An 18,310-nucleotide genomic window follows, 5' to 3' on the forward strand; every position below is an offset into this window, starting at 1 on the left:
CGTGCAGTGCCCAGGGTCCTGGTACCTGGGCAGGAGCAGGACTGGGTGGGAGGCCGGTGGGCCGGGCAGGAGGGCTGCCTGCGCCTCCCTGCCCCAGACCCCGGCCAAGCATCGGGCAGTACACGGCAGGCCAAGGAGCTGCGCAGACATTACTCAGCAAATCACTATGAATAACTAATAGCTCTGAAAAAACGCAACCTGTGATCACGTGCGAATAGGAAGAGGGGGCCCATCTCCGTTAATCACTCGTTATGAATTATTCAACGAAAGAGGAAGCAGAAGGCAAACACAGCAACGATTTGTGTAGAAAGAGGGTGGGTTATCATCAGCGCTCAGCCCCCTCCATAGCCACCCCCGGGCCGTGGTCCCGGCAGCGCAGCCCTGGCAGGGCTCTCCCCAGCCGGCACAAGGGCAGCCCGCGTCCAGCCCTGCCTGCGGAGTGAACAGCGGGCAGCCTGCGGGCAGCCCTGCCTGCGGAGTGAACAGCGGGCAGCCTGCGGGCAGCCCTGCCTGCGGAGTGAACAGCGGGCAGCCTGCGGGCAGCCCTGCCTCCGCATAGCCCTGCCTTGGCAGTTCCTCTTTGGACAGGCAGCCGATGGGGAGATGGAGCCGGCGTCGCCGTGCTCATCCCTCCCTGCTGGGAGCGGAGCTGGGGCATCCCCCGCCCCGCGGACGCCTGGAAGCTGGTGAGTTGGGGCTGGTGGAGCAGGAAAGCAAACTCTCCGGTCTGAACACCTGCAAGGAAAGGTTATTCCTGCTGCCCAGCCAGGACCAGCGCCGGCAGCGCTGCAGCCACCTTGGCAGCGTGTGGGAGAGCCCGGCGCTGCGGCAGAGCTGGCCTGGGCTCCGGCACGGGGACGATAACGAACGGGGACTGCAAAGCTGGCGGAAGAGGAAGGGTGGCTTGCAGGTGGGGGGTGTTGGCTCCCCGTCACTTGTTGCCAGCACTCTCCTAACTGAGAGGAGAGCTCCCAGGAGGGGTCATTAGAGCCTGGAGAAGGTTGCGTGTGACTCACGGCGTCTCGGCAGCCCTCTGCGTCCAGCCATGGCTGTCTCTCTCCATGTAGGAGCTCAGGCTGCACGCTGGGAACAAGCAACCCCCTCATTTTGAAACAGCCCCACCGAACCTTTCAGTGAAGCTGCTGGCAGACCTCCTGGCCTCCAGGACACGGCCAGCCCAGGCACTGCAGGGAGAACCCACAGATGGGAGACGCGGCCCCTCCAGCCCCGGCCCCTGAGCACGGCCACCCCACCGAGGGGCTGGTTTCCACCTGCCTGGGGTCATTTCTGTCGTCTCCGCCTGTACCGAGGCTGCAGCTTTTGGCCCTGGCGACCCAACGGCAAGTCCCAAGGCAAAGGCAGGGCAGAGCAGATAGACTGCTTTTTGCTATTGCATGAATTAGTTATAAATTGACAATCATTTATGTAATCCCACACTACAAAAGTGTGTTTGGTGAGAAGCCACAAGTCGTGCCGTGAGGCAGGAGCACCAGCTCCACTCCAGGAGTACCTCCGGGCGGGCACGAGTGGCCCTGCACGCACGGCTGTCCGCTCCAGGCACCCACTCCCGACACGTCTGATGCCCAGGACCTTCCCTCTCCCCCCACTGCTCGGTCCCCCCCGTGGCTGTCCCTGCCCCGTCCCGTGGCTCCCCACGCCCCGGGGCAGGTGTGTGAATTCCCCCCTCCACCGGGCGCAAGCACACCCGCGTGGCGCTGGGGTGCCGCGGTGGCTTTCTCTGGTGCTGGAGAACAAACCCCCGCTCCCGGGCAGAGCCTGCTCATCCTGCCAAGGCAACTTGTCTGCTTCTAAATTTGTTTTTTTAAGTAGAGCTTTTCTACAAATAATCTGGTGTGCGTGCATGCATCTGAAAATGAATGGACGAAGACATACATTTTCAGAGTTTACAGGGCCAATTTAGCAAGCTACTGAGAAGTCTCTGCCTTACTGGAGTTAGCAAAGAAGCTGCCATCAAGGTTTTCCTAAATGCTTGCTAATGTAATAAGACCTACTTCATTTCTCTGCTAGCTCTGATTATTACTGTTATTATCATCTTTTACCAAAGAAGATTGCAATTTTAGATTATATTTTAGTAATCACAAGAGAAATTTCCCCTAATGTTAATCTAATCTAAGAGGGTGCTATGATAAATACCGTTACAGGCAGCGGTAAGTTTGCTAAATTGCAGAGCCATGTGTAACACTGTGTTTATTGTGCATTTATGACCACTTCCCCACCTTCCACCCAATTACCTGTTTCTGCTGGGACTGCTCCTAAAGAGCCAATCTTCTCAGCAGCCACGGAATAAAATGGGCTGGAGTCTGCAGAAAAGCTGTTTTCTGCCCGGATGAGAGATGCGGGGACCAGCGAGGTCTGCCCAGGGACAGCAGAAGGGCGCTGGTCCCGGTAACTTCCCAAGGGCACTGAGGGGGGCTTCGTGCCCTGGAGAGCAGGACAGGACGCAGGGGCCCTGGCTGCCCCCTGCGCAGCACAGAGCACTCTGGTACCCGAGATGTGCACTCGGACCACGGGGTCATTAACACCGGAGGGGACCTCAGGGGGTCTCTAGTCCGACCCCCTGCTCCAAGCGGGATCAGCGGTGGGCTCAGACCAGTTTGCTCACGGCTGGGTCCTGCTGGGTCTGGACACCCTCCCCGGACGGAGACAGCACGGCCTCCTGTGCCCACGCCAGTGCTGGATGGTCCTCGCAGTGACACCTGGGCACTGTAACGCGCGCAGGGCACAGGGCACCGCGGCGGGCACGGGGACGCTGGCAGCACACACGTACCGGCGCACGTCCACCCCAGTGCCCGGGCACACGCGGGCACCAGGGAACACGCGTGGCACAGCTCCACGCCCCGCCCGTGGGCATGCAGCCCCACAGGGACAGGGGCACCCGTGCGGACGCCCCGCTGCGCGTGGACACACCCTCGTACGCGGGCACACGTGCGGATACGCCTGTGCGAGGACACAGGGACACGGACGCACGCACACGCGGGGATGCAGCCCCCCAGAGGGACGCACACCCGCAGCACACCCCCACAGACGGGCGCCCGGCACACCCACCCCCCCGCCTGCACACGGAGGCAGCTCTGCGCTTGTCACCCACACGCACGGGGACACACCTTGCCCACGCACGGGGACACGCACCCCCTGCACACCGGCGTGGACACAGACGCCTCCGACGTGTGCCCGCACCCCCCCCGCACACACAAACTCACCCCCGCACCCACCGACACACACCCGGCCCCCCACCCCCCCGCACACACCCACCCACGCACGGGCGGCACGGACACCCGCACGCCTCCCACTCCCGCAGACGGACACACGCACATACCCCACGCTCACACGGACGCGCACCCCCGCGCACACGCTCCCCCCGCCCCCCCCGCAGGCGGGCAGGGACACAGACCCACACCCCCCGCGCACGGACACCCCCGCCCCGCCGCTCCCCGCACCCACCCGCGGGCGGACGCGCCGCCCCCCCCGCGCCCTCCTCCCCGCGCAGCCCCGGCGGGGGACGCAGCCGCCCGGAGCGCACAGAAGGGACGATGCGGGCGAGGGCGCCGGTGCGACCGGCGGGGTAGCCCGGCATCGCCACCGGGCACCGGCAGCCGGGCACCGGCAGCCGGGCACGGGGGCGGTGGGTGCCCCCCCCCCCCACCGGCAGCACCGCGGGCAGGGGCCGCCGGCGGCGGGACCCGGGACGGCCCCGGCGGGGCGGGGGGCAGCTGCCCCGGGGCGGGGGGCGCCGACGGCAGGGCCCCCGCTCTCCCCCCGGCGTCTCTGCAGCCCCGCGGCCGAGCGTGCCCGGGCGCCGGCCCCCTCGACCCCCGGCGGGCAGCGGGAAGGGACGGGGCTGCAGCCGGGCTGCGACCCCCCGGCGGCACCGCGCACCCACCCGGGAACGCGACCGGCGAGGAGCTGGAGGTGAGGGCCGTCGGGGGAGCGACTTCAGCAGGAGCCGGCGGGCTGCCCGAGGGGAAGGGGCCGCGGGCGGCGCACGGACACGGCTCCGGGGAGGGGGCCGACACCGCTTGCGCCTTTGAGGGGGGCTGGGGGGCGATGCCCCGGTGCGAGCACTTACGGCAGGGGCCAGGGCTGCGGGATCCCCGCGTCCCCCGGGGCACGAAGGGCACGGGCCGGCGGGGAAGGGCAGGGCAGCTTGTGCGCACGACGGGGGAGGCTTTCGGGGAGACCTGATGAGCGGGGGCTGCCGGGAGCTGCGGGGCGAAGCGGGCAGGCTCAGGCGGGCCCCTCGCAGGTGGGGATGCTCCAGGGAAGGGCTGGGCACGGCCTGAGGAGCGGAAACCGCCGCTCACAGCTGGACAGGCAGCAAAGAGCAGTGAGGGCGTGGGGCGAGGAGGTGGCAGGGCCCCTGGAGACGCCGGCTGAAGGTCTGCTTCCGTGCCTCTGTGATGTTTCCAAGGTGCCGGGCATCTGCTGGTCCCTCCAGCACAGCTCTGAGCCGCTACCCCTGCCTTGTGCATGGAGCCCACCGGGTCTCAGAGCTGCAGGGGATGGGTGCTGTTCCTCACGGACGCAGGCAGTAGGGCCACGAGGCACTCGGGTTGCGTTATCGTGGCTGCGGAGCGATGCGCAGGAGCCTTACCTGGCTGAATTTCCCGTAGCCGGCCCAGGCCGGGCGGGGGCAGGGAAGCACTTGCCAGCAGAGACGATGCCTGTTGATCCTCCTGAGCCAGTCCTGCTGCAGAGACTGCTGCGAGCGGAAGCTGCTCTTGCAGCACTCCCCTGCACAAGCAGCTCACACCACCGCTAAGCAGCATAGGGTCACAGGCAGCGTGACCGCAGCTGCTTCACGTTTCCTTCAGCAGTGAGGAAGCAAAGATCGTGGCTCCAGCCCAAGAAGCCGTGGGAGATGCTCCCACTGTCTCCAGTGGGCTCTGTGTTACAGCGTGAGAGACCTGGAAGACGCGGTGGAAACCGTCTCAGCATCGGGACCGTTCTGATTTCTCTGGCGCTTGGGGAAATCAGCTGCATCCGGGCAAATGTCAGCATGGCTGCTGGGGAAGCAGAGCTGGAAAAGAGCAAGGCAAGATGAACTGAGACGTATTGCCCGGGAGCAGCAAGAGCAGAGCCGCTCTGCGGGGGCAGACGAGCCGTAAGCTGAGGGCGACCACCGCACGAGCTGGGGCGAGACCTCATCAGCAGGGCAGGGACAAGTCGGTGGCGGGTCCCACCGCCAGCGATCATCAGGCCGAGGCAGGGTGGCAAGTCAGGTCCCAGGCCAACGAGGGAAGTCCAATGAACAAGTCTGGTCTGACAGGGGTGGATGGAGCCTCAGGCACCTTCATAGCTCAAACCAGGACTGGGGGTCCAGGCCAGCGTTTAAATAGAGTCCCCAGCCGCGGGGCAGAGGGAGGGGGAGTGGACGGGGGTCTCGGGTGAGGCTGGTCAAGGCAATTAAGGGCAATCGGTGCGCTCAGGGCCCTGGCAGCCAAGTCCTCTGGCATGTCTAGAACAGAGGAAGGCCGGAGGCTCCATGGCCGATAGAGAAAAACACAGTACATCCTAAGGATGAGACTACTGAGGGGGGCAATGCCATAAAGTAAATGCATTTTACGCGCGGCTGTGAGAAGGCAGGGCTGAGGCATCTCCAGCCGGCAAAGATCGGCTCCTTCTGCCCAGGGGACCCCTGAGGAGAGCAAGCCTTTCCTCCCGCTGCCGCCCACCTGCCCTGCACCCCGGGCAGCAGGAGACCCCGTGTGCAGGGGGCTGTGGTGCTGCACACGGGCAGGGGGGACGGCGCGGGGGGGCTCCCAGTGCCGCAGGGTGGGGTGGACGTGGTCGGAGAGGCAGTGGGATGAGCGTGACAGCCCTGGGGAGGCAGGGCAGAGCTGAGAGCCAGGGCTGAGGAGCAAGCCTCACCTCTCCTTCGCGGTTCCTTCCACAGCTGCCGGCCGACGCCGTCTTTGCCCACCAGTAAGCAGCGGCCGGTGCCATGGATGAGGTGACGGAGCTGGAGATGGGGGGGAACTCCCTCCTGAAGGCAGTGTGGCTCGGCCGGCTCCGGCTGACCCGGCTGCTGCTGGAAGGGGGGGCTTACATCAACGAGAGCAACAAGAAAGGGGAGACCGCCCTGATGGTGGCCTGCATCACCAAGCACGTTGACCAGCAGAGCATTAACAAGGCCAAGATGGTGAAGTACCTGCTGGACAACAGAGCCGACCCCAACATCCAGGACAAGTCCGGGAAAACAGCCCTCATGCATGCCTGCATCCGCGGCGCCGGGGGGGACGTGGTGTCCCTGCTGCTGGAGAACGGGGCAGACCCCAGCCTGGAGGACCACTCGGGAGCATCAGCTCTGGTCCACGCCATCAACGCCGATGATAAGGACGTGCTGCAGCACCTCCTGAACGCCTGCAAAGCCAAAGGGAAGGAGGTGATCATTATCACCATGGACAAATCAGCCTCTGGCACCAAGACCGCCAAGCAGTACCTGAACGTTCCCCCCTCGCTGGAGCTCAAGGAGAGGGCCCCCCCCGAGGCGTGCACAGCACCCTCCAGCAACCACCTGAAAACTCCCGCCTCGGCACCTTGCCCCGCTGAGAAGGAGAGCGGCATCTTCGGCCCGCACCCGTCGCACCCCGGGGACACCCCCTCTGCCAGGGCTGCCGATGAGCCCCCCTCCCCGGGCCGGAGAGCTGGCCCGGCCAGGAGAGCCCGCCTGCCCCAGCTGAAGCGGCTGCGGTCAGAGCCGTGGGGTCTGGTTGCGCCCTCGGTGCTGGCGGCCTCTGCGCACCGCAACGACACGCGGGTCTGCGCGGGTGACGAGGTGATCATGGGCATCGGCGACCTCTCGCTCTCCAAAAAGGCTCCCCTTGCCCGGAGCGGCAGCAGCAAGAGCAAGGACCCCTCTCTCTTCCCCCCGGTAGACGAGCAGGCTCTGAGGACGCCGCCAGCCCCTGGGCCGCTGGCGAGGAAAGCAGCCTACGAGAAGAGCCAGGCCACCCACCAGCGCCTGCCCCGAAGGAGCACGGTCCCCGAAGAGCCGGAGAGCGTCAGCTCCGCGGCCGCCAGCTCGCCCGCGGCGATGGATGCGCTGCACTGGCGGAGGCTGGGCGCCGAGCACTACGACTGCGACCCCCAGCCCTCCGGCATCCCCAGCCCGGCCGAGGCGGGGAAGGTGCCGTCAGAGAGGAGGAAGCTCAGCGGGTCCCACCTGGCCTTGCTGGTCGGCTCACGGGAGTCCCTGGACAGCATCACCGGCACGTCGCCCGGCACCGTCCGGCGCCGACCCCCCAGTTTGCTGGAGAGGCGAGGGTCCGGGACCCTGCTGCTGGACCACATGTCCCACACGAGGCCAGGATATCTGCCCCCCCTGAACGTGAACCCCAACCCCCTGATCCCCGACATCAGCTCCAACAGCAAAACCTCCTCCCCGCTTGCTGCTGGCTTGAAGTCCCTGGTACCCATTGCTCCCAGCTCGCCCAGACGGGGCGACTTGAGAGCCAAAAGGAAGCTTCTCCGAAGACACTCCATGCAAGCGGAGCAGATGCGGCAGCTCTCCGATTTCGAGGAAATAGTGGCCCAGTAGCCGTGTCACCGTTTCTTTCCCAGGAAGGTCGCCAGGTCAGTGCTCTCCCTGCAGAAACGTGACGGTTGCTGCACCGAGCGGTCGCCCAGCTCCGGGGAAGCGCTGGTGGCCGCAGGGGTCAGACCTGTGCCCAGGGCGTCAATCAGGAGGTTCCTGCTCCCACTTGCCAGAGCTGTAAGGAGAGCCCGGGCATCCAGCCCAAGCAGCTGAAGAGTCTCTCTTGCACTCTTCATTCACTTCTGGACTTTTCCCCAGGAGCGACTACCTGAGGGATCCGCTCCCAGACCGCTTGAGATCATCAGGCTTCGCACAAAGGCTCCTGCCTGCAGTTCACTTATTCCTCATTATTTACAATCCGTTTTTCTTCCATCCCGCTCGTTCTGACACAGAAACCCGTCCGGAGCCCCACGCCAGGGAGCCGTGGGGCCGATGTGTTTGTGAAGTGCCTACCAGGAAGGAAAGGAGCTTAATGCTGCGCGAGGCTGGAAGAGCAGAAATACCCCTCCCTGGCAATCGAATGTATTGGTACCCTCACTGTGCTGGAGAGGGAGACAATTCTCCGCCTCGGAGATTTCCAAGCCCTTTGAAACTCCAGAGGCTGAGCTAACCCCGTTACTGCTGCAACCCGGTGCCTTCAGCGGGCCTGGATCGGGAACGGGTTTGTCTCTGTCTCTGTCGCGACCAAGGTTCAGGGGCATTTGCCACCACCCTGAGCAGCTCCAAGCACTGCATTCCTGGGCGGGGAGCGCTCCAGCTTGTCTGCGTGGGAAGCTTCTGCCAGCGATGGGGGAGCAAGGATGCCAAGTTGCCGAGGATGGCACACAGTGAGCGTCAGGGGTTCGTCCCAGCAGGGGAAAGCTGCAGGCACAGCACCGCAGCCAGGACCCTCTCTCCTGCTGACCCCCGCTGCAACAACAGTCCTTTGGGGCCGAAGCAGAGCTGAGCGAGGGCGGGTGGCTGCACGCAGGCAGGAGGATGGGTCTGCATGGCCTTGCTGGCTGCGGCAGCTCTCTGCACAGCACCGTCCTGATGCGGCGTGAGTCCGAGCCAGAAGACGCGTCTGCATGGCTGGAGGAGGGGGTGCGACTGCGATTCCTGCCCGGTGCGCAGGGACCTGGGTGTCCTGCCCTGCAGACGGGGCCGTGCAGCACCCCGCCGCGGGACCGGGCCTGCACCAGCAGCATGTGGCAGCTTTGCAGCATCAGGGCGGCGGGACCGTGCACCGCCAGCTCCCTCCCACCGCCACCCGCGTGGCCCCAGCCTCAGCCAGGCACCGGCCGGCGGTGGGGAGCACTCCTCACCCCACGCTCAGCTGGGACATGGGCTGGACGTGTGCCGTAGCTGCCGTCAGTCTCAGCCAAACCCACCACACGGAGCCGGCTGTGAGGAGGAAACAGCCCACGGCCCTGTGCCGCTGACTCGGCAAGCGTTTCGGATCTGCAGCCTACTCCGAGCGTTGTGGCACTCGTACGAGGCCAAGCGAGAACAACTCCCGTGGGTTTATTCAACGAAGTCTCACGTGTCCTGACGCCCACTGCACAGGCAGCGTCTCTTTGACAAGCGAGTGGCAGCAGCCTCACCCCGCCGGGGCTGGTGTCGGGTTCTGCCCTTGCCGCAGCCAGCCCAGCACACGCTTCCGTCCGTCCTTCCGAAACGGCCGGCGACGAGCCGCCTCCTTGCCCAGGGCATTCGCCGTCTTTCTCCAGGCTGTTGCAAACCTTTGCACAGTTCCTGCACAAAGCAGCCGCACGGTTTGGTTCTCGCCGCCCAGGAATGCTCGCTGAAAGTGCATTTGAGATTTAAAGATGCTATTTAGAGAGAGGTGGGGGTATATTTTTAACAGCCTTAAAGTTTATACTTTCTGTAGGTCAAGTGTCTTATAGATGGAATTTCAGGCGTATTTTCCCTATAACAGCGATGTTTGTCTTATACGTTGGAGTGTGGCGTTTTAAATCCCGGAGTTCACTTTTCCGTTCGTTTCTAAATATGCCGATATTTTGGGGTTTGGCTTTCTTTAAGCACCGCTCCACGCCTCCGGCCGGCGATGGGAGATGGGAGATGGAGACGGGAGACGGGAGATGGAGACGGGAGATGGAGATAGAGACGGGCGCTGGGCCGCCCGCCGAGCTGCCGCGCCCGGGGCAGGGGAGCGGGGCTGCGCGGCGGGGGGGTCTAACGCGTTGCTTTAAACGAGCACGGTGCGAGCAGGGCGGGGCGGGGCGGGGATGACGTCACGGAGCCGTGCAGACGGCATTCGCACGCTGCCAGTGACGCGCTCAGCGCCGGCCTGACGGCTCCGCTCCGCTGCCGCTGCCGGGGGTCCGGCCCAGCGCCCCGCGGCGGTCCGGTCCCGGCGGTCCCGGCGGCGGGCAGGGGCCGTGCCCGGGGCCGCCCCCAGCGGAAGCGCCGCCGGTGCCGGTGCCGGTGCCGGGCGGGCGCCACGTCAGGCGGGGCGGGGCGGGGCGGGGCGGAGCGGAGCGGAGCGCGGCCGGGATGCGGGCCGGGATGCGGGCACGGATGCGGGCACGGATGCGGGCCGGGATGCGGGCGCTGGCGCTGGCGCTGGCGCTGTGCGCGCTGCGGGCCGGCGGCACCGAGCTGACCTTCGAGCTGCCCGACAGCGACAAGCAGTGCTTCCACCAGGAGCTGGAGCGCGGCCTCAAGTTCACGCTGGACTACCAGGTACTGCCCCGCCCGCGCCTCTGCTCCTGCCCCCCGCCCCCCGCCCGTTCCCCCGGCCCCCGGCCCCCTGCCCCTGCCCCGCAGGGCCCCGGGCGGGGCTGGAGCTGCGCCTCTCCCGCGCACCCCCAGCTCCCCCGGTGCCGCACCGGGAGATGTTCCCAGCCCTGGCCCCGTGCCCGGCGGCGCCCGCCTCGGAGCCGGGATGTGCCCGCGGGAGCCCCTGACCCAGCCGTCAGGCCTGTCCCCCTGCCCGGGCACCCCGCCTGAGCCCCGGGTGCCCCACCTGAGCTGCAGGCACCGTGGGGCACAGCTTCCCCCGGGGCTCCCCCGGCCTGGGCCCTGTCCCGTGGCGGGCGGCCACGGGCACGGTGCCTGCTCGCCGAGGGCACGGCTGTGCACGCAGGCGTGGGGCCAGGCAGAGCCGCTCCCTCCGGGGCAGGAGGCTCTCGCCACCTGGTTCGGCAGGTGCCGCCTGCGTCTCCTTGCGCAGGTGATCACTGGGGGACACTACGACGTGGACTGCTATGTGGAGGACCCCAACGGCAGGACGATCTACAAGGAGACCAAGAAGCAGTACGACAGCTTCCCGCACCGCACCGAAGTCAAGGGCGTCTACACCTTCTGCTTCAGCAACGAGTTCTCCACCTTCTCCCACAAAACCGTCTACTTCGACTTCCAGGTGGGCGACGAGCCACCGATCCTGCCCGACATGAGCAATCGCGTCACTGCCCTGACACAGGTAGGTCACTGCACGCTGCCGCGGGAGGAAGGTCCTGCTGCAGCTCCCGCTTGCGGCCAAACGGCCCCACGGAACGGCAGTTGGGGGCTCGTCCACTTCCCCTCCGCCAAATGCAGAAGTGCCAACCGCCAGCCAACCGCTCTGCCGTGTGCCTGCCACGTCCTCCTCCCAGTGGCGCGGGCAGAGAGGGACGGGGAGGGCCGCTCCGGGTCTGAACCTCCCCGGCCTGAGCACCCAGTTTCCATCCCGCACAAGGGAAGCGCAGCAAAGCTTTTCCATCCCTTGGCATGAGCCCACAGGGATGGCTGCACCCTGGGCTAGGACCCAGACCCTGCCCTTGGCCCCCAGCACCTCGGCAGGTCTGTCGGTTGTGCCCCGGTGCTCACAGCAGGCTCCCTCCACCAGCCGGTCTCCAGCGTTGCCGCTTTGAGCAGAACCGCTCTCGGGTCGGGGCTGGCAGAGCCCCAGCAGCACAGGGCGCTGCTGTCCTGCTCTCGCGTGTCCCAGCACAGCCCTCGGCTCCCTCGGCCGCGAGCGCCGGGCCCGAGCTGTGCTGCATCAAGAGCAATGGAGCACGCTTGTCTCCCCAGATGGAGTCCGCCTGCGTCACCATCCACGAGGCTCTGAACACGGTGATCGACTCCCAGACTCACTACCGCCTGCGGGAAGCGCAGGACCGGAGCAGGGCCGAAGACCTCAACGGCCGGGTCTCGTACTGGTCGGTTGGGGAAACCCTCATCCTCTTTGTGGTCAGCATTGGGCAAGTGATGCTGCTCAAAAGCTTCTTCACCGAGAAGAGGCCGGGCAGCGGCGGGGCCGGCACCTAGAGCCGCAGCCGTTCTGTGCCAGAACTGCAGGGGGGAGCGGGCAGGCAGTATTCTCCCGGGTCACGCTTTACCTCTGTTTCTCACAAGGTGCTGCCGTGGGGAGGTGGCTGGGGGGGAGCAGGGGACGATGTGACACCGCTGAGCCAGGTGGAAAATGGTCACCCAAGCACAGGCATCCCCTGCCCAGTCCCCCAGCATCACCTCCCTCTTGGCCTTCGCCTGCCCTGCGGCCCCGTCCCCTCGCCCGGCCGGTCTGTCCCCGCTCGCCAGCTCCCCCCGGGAAGCGGGCGGGCACGCTGGGGTTTGCCCCTTGTCTGGCGCCTGGTGCACTTCAGAGCCCGATGTGATGCAGGGTGCGGCCCGGCATCCAGCGAGGCCGCGCGCTGCCCTCGCACACCCAGCGGGGCAGGGAGCGCTGCCCGGGCCGGCGAGGGGATGGGGCAACGCTGACCCGCTGCGCCCACCTCCCGAGCGCTCCTGCGCCGAGCCGAGTGCTGCTGGCCCGGAGGAGAGCTGCCCTGCGGGCTGCAGGCTCTGTGCCCGCGGGCAGAGGAGGGGCGAGCGCGGGTCCCCTTTTTTCCCCGGGGCAGGCAGGGCCCCCCCGCAGCAGGGCCAAAGCTGGCAGCAGCGTCCCGGGAGCCGCCGGCTCAAAAACGGAGGCAAGGTTTCAGCAGGGGCTTTTTGCTCGGTGATTTCCTTTGCTTTGCGAGCCCCCGTCCTCACAGCGAAGCATTTCCCAGGCCCTTCTCTGCGGCAGGAGCGAGCGGCATGCCCCGTACGAGATGGTATTTTCATATTTACACAAGTCCACGCCTGGGGCTGGGGCTGTGCCCAGTAGCCAGCGGGAGCGGGCACAGCTCTGCCGCACCTGCGCCGAGGAAGCCCCATCCCCGCCCCGGCAGCAGCGAGGATGCCCCGCACCCCCGGGACGGCGGCCCCATTCCCTGTAGCCCCACAAAGCGGAGAGCCCTGGGGAGACCAGCGTGCCGGCCGCCACCGCCAGCCCTCGAGCAGGCGCAGGATCGCTCCTCCAGAGCCGGAGCAGCACCACTGGCGTTTTACTTTGCCACTTCATAATAAACCCCTGCGACCGTGGTTCGCGCTGCCGTTCTTGGGCACCGCTCCGGGGTGGACAGCCAGGTACGGCCACGGCCGCTGCCGCGCTGGCTGGCCCTGCCTGCAACAGGCCCTGCCTGTTCCTGCCTCCCTGGGCACTCGGCCCCCCCAGCGCTCTGCAGACGGGCTCGGCACCCACCAGGGTGATGCCCGGCTCCCCCCTGCCCCTCGGCAGACCCCCATCCAAGAGGAGACGTTTTGGTGCAGCCAGTTACCGCAGCCCTCCCCTGCTGCCTGCCTGCCTGCAGCCCTGCACGCACCGGCTCAGCGTGCTCCCGGCACGGGACCGGATGCCAGAGCCGGGGAGACCCCGGCGGCAGGAGCAGCGCTCCCGGCCGTCCCCCCGCTGACGCGGCCAGCTCATGCGGAAGGCCGCGCTGTCGGCAGCGGCTTCCCCGGGGCTACGGGCAAACCCTAGGTCTGGGTCCCGCGGGGCAGCAGGGACCAAAGGGGCCGAGGGACTGCAGTGACCCACCCTGCGGGGACCCCCGGGCAGACGCTGTCTGGAGTCGGCCTCTTGCTTCAGTCCTGGCTCCAGCAAACCCCAGCTCTGCCAGGAACCCTCCCCTGAGGCCAGGGGGATGCCAGGGCAGCTCCCGTGAGCCATCCCTCGCCCCCGGCATCGCTCCTGGTGCCGCGGGGAGGGCTCAGGCTGGCTGCCCCAGGATGCAGGGGGGAAGTAGGGGGCCCGGGGACCCACAGCCCCTGCTCGAGGCCCGGGGCTGCAGCCCCCTCCGCCCCGCCGGCCGCCCCGCTCCTGCGGCAGCGCTGGCCTTGGGGCGGTTGCCGCGCAGCCGGGAGCAGCCAGGCCCCCGTGCCTCGCAACGACCTTCGTCAGGAGCCGACAGCTCCCGTTTCGAGCGGAGCCGCCGGGCCCTGGGACAGCTGCCAGCTCAGCTCCGCCGGCGGGGACCAGCCCCGTGCCACGCCGGGGCCGGGAGCCCCATGGGGACAAACAGCCCCTGCAGCCGCTGCAGAGAGGGCAGCACCCAGCCCTGGCCAATATGCGGGATGCCCTCAGAGCTGCCCGTCCCTGGGGGCCCGGGGACCACCCCACGGCAGGCACAGGAGCAGCCAGGGCCGGCTCCAGACCAGCCACCTCCGGGGCCAGTGGGCTGGGGCTCCCACCCAGCCCATCCCCAGCGGCGCTGGCTCTGGGGACCCCAGCCCTGGCCCAGCTCGTGGCTGGGGACGCAGGCAGGACAGGAGGTGGCTGCGGGACGCTTTATTGCTGTGCTGGGCTCTGCTCCAGCAGCTGTGCGGGGCTTGGCGGGCACAGAGAGGGGACAGGGGGCCGGGGGCACCCGCACCGGCCCCGCAGCCCACAGAGGCGCTTTGGGGCGTGGGAAAAGAGCAGCGGTGGCCCCGTCCCCGCCAGGCCCATCCTGCCCTCGCTGTCCTGCCGCCGGTCCCCTCCTGCCCACAGCCTCGGTGCCTGCTGAGCACCCCAGGGCATCCCCGTGGGGACGGGGCCGTGCCCGGCTCACAGAGAGCTGCTCTGGCAGGAGCCGGCCCCGGCGGGCAACCCCGGCCCGGCGGGCACCCGCCACCCCCGCGCCCCCGGGACACCCCGCTTGGGCGGCAGGGAGGAGGCCGAGCAGCGGAAGGAGCCGGTGGCCGGGGAGGGCGGCTGGGGCTCGGGGCCGTGCCCGCAGGGGCAGCCCCAGCCCCTCCGGAAGGGGATGGTGAAGAGCCCATAGGTGATGGGGTCCAGGCACGCGTTGAAGAGGCCGAAGATGAAGAGGATGTGGGTGAGAGCCGGCGAGACTCTCTTCTCCATGGCGCGTGGGCAGAACCAGTACCACAGCCCCAGCAGGTAGTAGGGGGTCCAGCAGAGGATGAAGGAGGAGACGATGACCAGGCTCATCTTCAGCACGCGCAGCCGTGCCCGCGGGATGTTGTTCCTGGAGCACCGCAGCGACACGTCCCGGGAGGAGACTGGGGGGGCACGGCCCGTGAGTGGGGGGACGCTTAGCGGGCGGGCTGGGACAGGGACCCCGTGCCCCGACGGAGGGCTGGGGGGTCCCCGCACAGCCCCAGCCAGGGCTGTCCCCTGCTCCCTCCATCCCAGGGTCCCTGCAAAGCCCCCTGGGCATGGGGACGTGGCAGCCCGGTGCCCGGGCACTCACAGAGGCTGGAGCCCATGCGCCGGGAGATCTCCAGGAGGATGCGTGCGTAGCAGCAGACCATGATGAGCAGCGGCAGCAGGAAGAGGCAGGCGAAGCCGAGCATGTTGTAGAGGGTCTCGTGCCAGGGCTGGGGGAAGCTGCCCCGCGTGGTGCACTGGGTGAAGTTGTGCGGGGGCCGGAGGGTGACCGTGTGGAAGAGGAACAGCTGGAGGCAGAGCAGAGGTGGGACGGCGGCCCCCTCCCCGGGGCTGCGGGGTGACAGGGGCTCCGCGCTTCCCGAGGGCAGGGCACCAGGGTCCCGAGCCAGGGACCACTGGAGCCACAGGGTCAGACCCTGCCCGCGGGAGCGGGACCCGCAGTCGCCCCTGCGCCAGCGCCGCTCCCCGCTGCCGGGGGGCCGGGGCACACAGCGGGGAGGGGGGCAGAGCTGGGTGGAGGGGGCACGCTGCCACAGCCCCTCCTTCGCCGCCCAGCTCGGCTGCCTCTCCTCCAAGCCCTCTCCGTCCCCAGCCAGTCCTGAAGCAGCCCCAGCCGGCGTAGCTGGGCACCCTGGGAGCCGGCACAGGGGCTGGGCGGGCGGTTGCCACGGGGCACGGGGCACCGAGAGCCATGGGGTACCTGCGGCACCGAGAGCCCCGCGCTGAGGACCCAGGCGACGTAGAGCATGATGCGGTTCCTCCTCCGGGCACGGGCGATGGCCAGCGGGCGCAGGATGGCGGCCTGCCGGTCCAGGCTGATGACGACGGTGACGAAGGCGGAGGCGTACATGGCCAGCAGCCGGAGGTACATGAGGAGGCGGCAGGCCAGGTCGCCCGCCCGCCACTGCAGCGTGATGTTCCAGACGGCGTCCAGCGGCATCACCGCCACCGTCACCAGCAGGTCGGCAGCGGCCAGGTGCAGCAGCAGCAGGCGGATGTGGGAGCGCCGGCCGCCCCGCCGGCCCCTCGCTGCCCGCAGCACCGCCAGGTTGCAGCCGGCGGAGAGGGCGAAGAGGGCGAAGGTGACGGCCACGCGGGCCTGGGCGGCGGGGGAGAAGGTGGGCAGCCGCAGGGGCTCCTCGCCGCCCTCGGCCTGGGGGCTCCAGGCGCAGCCCCGCTCGGGGGGGGGCAGGCTGCCGGGGGGCTCCGCGCTGGCGTTCCCCACTGCAAGGGCTGGGTCCGGACGGCCCCTTCCTGCCGCGACAGGCAGACAGGCAGCGGCGGCCTGCCCGGAGGGGGCTCTGGGGTGGGGGCTCCGGGGGGGACGGGTCACACTCAGCGTGGGAGGTCCCGTCCCCTGGAGCCCCGCTCCCTGCCCAGGGCCACGGCGCCCGCACCGCACCCCCTGCCCCAGCTCACTGCATTCCCGTCTTCGGCTGCTCTCTGCGTCCCCGCTGCTCCTCCAGAGCCCCCAGCAGCCCCCCCACACCCCACAGCGCTATGGGGGGCTTGGCACCAAGCGGGGCGGAGGGAGACAGTCTCAGCTGACCTCAGCCCGCCACCTACCCCAGGCCATTCCCGCCGCCCATCCAGCCCCCACCCCGGAGCATCCCTCGTGGTCCTGCACGGGGATGGAGACCCTCTGAGCCCGATGCCGCAGCCCCTGGGGCACCAGAAGCCCCTCTCCCCCCGCCGCCTCACCTCCAGGCAGGGCGTCCTGCCCAGCACCGCCCAGCCAGGCCATGTCAGGGCCGCTGCTCACACGCTGCCGGGTCTCCACGCCGAGGGCTCCTGCATCCGCGCCGTGCCCGGTGGCAGCGAGCCGGTGGGGGCCAGGGAAAGAGGGGGAGCAGGGCGGGTACCGCCGGCGCCCGCAGCCACCTCCGCGCCTGCTGCTGGGCCACGCTCAGCAGGCGGCCGGTGGGATGCCCTTGGTAGCTCGGGTTGCTCCTTGACGTAGCCAGCCCACTTGGAACAGCTTGGTCCTTCGCCCCGCGCCACCCACACGCACGCAAAGACGCGTAAGCGTGCACAGTGCACACACACACGCGCGCGCGTGGAGCCTCAAATGCCCATTCCTGTTGACGCACGCACAGATGCGCACACGCACGCACGCATGCACACGCAGCTCTGCCCTGAGGTCTGAGCCCCGCTACCCCCCGCCCCCAGGCAGGCAGCTCTCGCTGCACCGGCTCATCCCAAATCCCGTCCTAACAGTGCGGGGCTGCCGTGGCCCCTGCTCAGCACCCTGGGGGGCTGCCTGCCCCAGGAAGCTGCCGGGGTCACCCCCCGCCGGGGCCGGGCAGTAGGTGCCCGAGGCACCGTGGGAGGGACCCCCCCGCCTGAGCGTGCCCCAGCCTGGGTGGGTGCCGCAGCCTGCCCTCCCCGGGGCTGGGACTGCTGCTGCCAGGGCCGGGATCGGGGTGCACGAAGGCTCCTCGCTTTGGGGTGCATCATTTGGAGCGGGCCAGAGACCCGCAGGTCCCTTCTCCCAGCCGGCTGCTCCCCTAGATCGTGGCTGTCCCCACGGCCAGAGCGTGTCCCCGTGTGTCCCCAAGTCCCTTGAGACCCGGCTGGGGAGGGGGGAGCTGCAGCCTGGGGGAGGGCAGGGGGGGCTGCTTTACATCTCAAAGGCTTCGCCCCCCTGGCAGTGGGAATTAACATTATTAGCAAGTCATTTCACAGATAAGCGGGGCTCATTAGCCCTGCAGACCCCCTGCCCCAGAGCCCCTGGGGTGGGCGGAGAAGGCCCCCCCGACGCATTAGCACCCGGCTGTCAGCCCCCACCGGGGTCCCTGTAATGGATTCTCCAGACCCCCGCCGGCCGCAGGCCCCTGCACCCCGCAGGGAGCTGCTGAGGGGGCTGGGGGGCAGAGGGGCCCCATCTGCAGCCCCCCCCCTCCCCTCCACGGTCTCCAGCCCGATGGGCTCAGTCCCGGCCCCACGCCCGAGCCCTTCCCCTGTTGCTGGACCCCAAAACCCCACATTTAACCCTGCGCTGTGGGGGCTCTCACGGGCACCAGCACGGGGGCAGGCGACGCGCGGCTCGCACCGAGCCCCAGGGCCGGATCCGGAGGGTGCTGGTGACCCCTCCCTGGCCGGGGGACAGGAGGTGTCTCTCCCGATCCCTCCCTGCAATTGCTTTCCCAGATGCCGTCCAGCCGCCCCGCAGCTGCGTGCTGCGGCCCCCAGCCCTGCAGCCCAGCAAGGCGATGCCGGATCCGTGCCGGAGCCCCTGCAGAGCGGCAGCTTGACCGGCTCAGCCATCCTCTCCCAGCCCCAAACCCATTCCTGGAGCCGACGCGGTGGCTCGGGCATGCTGCACCCCGTCCCACGCCCAG

The 18,310-nt window shown here is 68.3% G+C and overlaps 4 protein-coding genes across 4 annotated transcripts in view; 3 read left to right on the top strand and 1 right to left on the bottom strand.

The window, feature by feature from the left end:
* Nucleotides 1-18,310, top strand: part of GDPGP1 (GDP-D-glucose phosphorylase 1) — a 121,730-nt gene that overhangs the window by 7,454 nt on the left and 95,966 nt on the right. The gene's annotated exons all lie outside the window — the stretch shown is intronic.
* ANKRD34C (ankyrin repeat domain 34C) lies at nucleotides 5,927-8,097 on the top strand. The gene has a single exon (XM_075504218.1). The coding sequence runs from the start codon at nucleotides 5,963-5,965 to the stop codon at nucleotides 7,556-7,558; it is 1,596 nt and encodes a 531-aa protein (XP_075360333.1). The 5' UTR covers nucleotides 5,927-5,962; the 3' UTR covers nucleotides 7,559-8,097.
* TMED3 (transmembrane p24 trafficking protein 3) lies at nucleotides 9,827-12,109 on the top strand. Its single transcript, XM_075506507.1, has 3 exons — nucleotides 9,827-10,240; nucleotides 10,731-10,979; nucleotides 11,570-12,109. The coding sequence occupies exons 1-3, from the start codon at nucleotides 10,052-10,054 to the stop codon at nucleotides 11,804-11,806; spliced, it is 675 nt and encodes a 224-aa protein (XP_075362622.1). The 5' UTR covers nucleotides 9,827-10,051; the 3' UTR covers nucleotides 11,807-12,109.
* LOC142411972 (gonadotropin-releasing hormone II receptor-like) lies at nucleotides 14,175-16,579 on the bottom strand. The gene is made up of 4 exons (XM_075506632.1): nucleotides 16,536-16,579; nucleotides 15,670-16,270; nucleotides 15,052-15,256; nucleotides 14,175-14,860 (listed from the first exon to the last, which is right to left on the bottom strand). Exons 1-4 carry the CDS (start codon nucleotides 16,577-16,579, stop codon nucleotides 14,406-14,408), a joined length of 1,305 nt encoding a protein of 434 aa, XP_075362747.1. The 3' UTR covers nucleotides 14,175-14,405.

The sequence above is a fragment of the Mycteria americana genome, chromosome 6 (assembly GCF_035582795.1).
Source record: "Mycteria americana isolate JAX WOST 10 ecotype Jacksonville Zoo and Gardens chromosome 6, USCA_MyAme_1.0, whole genome shotgun sequence".
NCBI classification, from domain to species: Eukaryota; Metazoa; Chordata; class Aves; order Ciconiiformes; family Ciconiidae; genus Mycteria; species Mycteria americana.